We start from the raw sequence: 1621 nt of genomic DNA on the forward strand, positions 1-1621 counted from the left end.
TGGGATCTTCCCGGACCGGGGCACGAACCCGCGTCCCCTGCATCGGCAGGCGGACTCTCAACCACTGCGCCACCCACCAGGGACCTATCATCGCTATTTTTAACAGAAATAAGGAGGGGCGGGGGAGACACTGGAGGTTGGGGAAAGGGGACGTGAACTGGGTGGCGGAGTGGAGAGGGAGTGGGAATTTATTATATGCTGGAGGGTGCCAGGCACTTTACAGGGCTCATGTGTATTAAGTGTGTAAGGGGGTGGCCATCATAGCCTCACAGCACGCCGGCTGGGGTCTGGATGGTGGGCTGATGGGCTGTCTCTTTCCCCTGTCTCTGAGATCCTCCTCCACCTCCCGAATGAAATAAAGGCATGGAGAAATGCAGTTAAGAAAGCTGGGTATACCTGAATTTCCGGAACGATGGGGCCTTTCTCTGCACAGGAGCTGGCGAAGGACGTCAGTGGGGAAGGAGACAGGACAGGGTTGGGGCGAGCGAAGTTGCTCAGGTCACAGCTGGGAATCTCATTCTCCTCCTGCCGCAAGATGATGGTTTCCATGACAAAGAAGCGATCCCAAGGCAGCCACAGGGTGTGCTCCTGTGTGATGAAGGGGGCCCGCTCGAACCGCAGGATGATGGAGATGCCGCCATTTGTGACCAAGTCAAAGCTGTTTGGGAGGGAGGGTGAGAAGGAGAGGAGAGGGAGGAGGGAGGGGCAGAGAAAGGAGAAAAATTACACCGAAGGATGTGAGCACTCGTTGAGGGAGACTCTAAAACCTGAAAGACTAAAAAAAAACAAAAAACAAAAAACAAACAAACCTGAAAGACTCGACCGCGGTCACAAACAGTGACAGAGGTTCCAGAAAGCATTATTTTTTTGCAAGTGATTCACCGTAGAGAACTTGCCAAAACCAAATAACAACCTGCTTTGGGGAGCCATTTGCTAGGACACAGGACCGCTGATGAGCCTCTGCTCGGGTGCTCCTGGTACTTAGGGCGTCTTAGAGCTGAAGCCCAGTGAAAATTCATCAGAATAAAGCAGAACAAACCCTGCCCTGGTGTTAGAACTCTAAGCCTAGTCCTGGCTCTGCCGTGGGCTACTGTGTGACCTTGGGTAAGTCCTTTAGCCCGTCTGATTCTCAAGTTTCTCATCTGTAAAAGGCAAAGGTTCAAATAAATTATTCTGAAGTCATTAAGATTCTATGACTCTACAGCAATTTTATCTCTGATTATGATACTCAACCAGGCCTTTGGAGTTACAAAATAGCAAGGTAGTTTAGAGACGGGCACAATTAGAATCACCGTAACTCAGAAGTGAAAGAGGAACCAGAAGACTGAGTCCCAACCTCCTAGTTGAGATGAGATCTCCGTGGCTGTGTCCCTGAGAGCTGGTCACCCAGCCTTTGTTCATTGCCCTTTGGGGATGGCCAGAAACCTGCTGGCAGCTCTGTTTTTGGTTCTGGCATCTTAACTCCCATCACCTGCAGACAAACCTGGCCAGGCACTTGCCCATCCAAGCCTTAGCATGGACCTTTTTTTTTTTTGAAAATCCAAGGAAACTGAGTTGGCACTTGTACACTCCACGTTTCTGACACTGAGCATCTGATCTGAGGGTTCAGCAGATAAGAGGT

At 50.5% G+C, this 1621-nt stretch overlaps 1 protein-coding gene across 1 annotated transcript in view; it reads right to left on the reverse strand.

Moving 5' to 3' along the window:
* TENM4 (teneurin transmembrane protein 4) overlaps positions 1-1621 on the reverse strand; it is a 400863-nt gene that overhangs the window by 69507 nt on the left and 329735 nt on the right. Inside the window, exon 17 of the mRNA XM_007455571.1 lies at positions 397-658. Coding sequence (XP_007455633.1) covers positions 397-658 — 262 coding nt within the window. The remainder of the gene's footprint in view (positions 1-396; positions 659-1621) is intronic.

Source organism: Lipotes vexillifer, unplaced genomic scaffold, assembly GCF_000442215.2.
Source record: "Lipotes vexillifer unplaced genomic scaffold, Lipotes_vexillifer_v1.1 scaffold123, whole genome shotgun sequence".
Classification (NCBI taxonomy): Eukaryota; Metazoa; Chordata; class Mammalia; order Artiodactyla; family Lipotidae; genus Lipotes; species Lipotes vexillifer.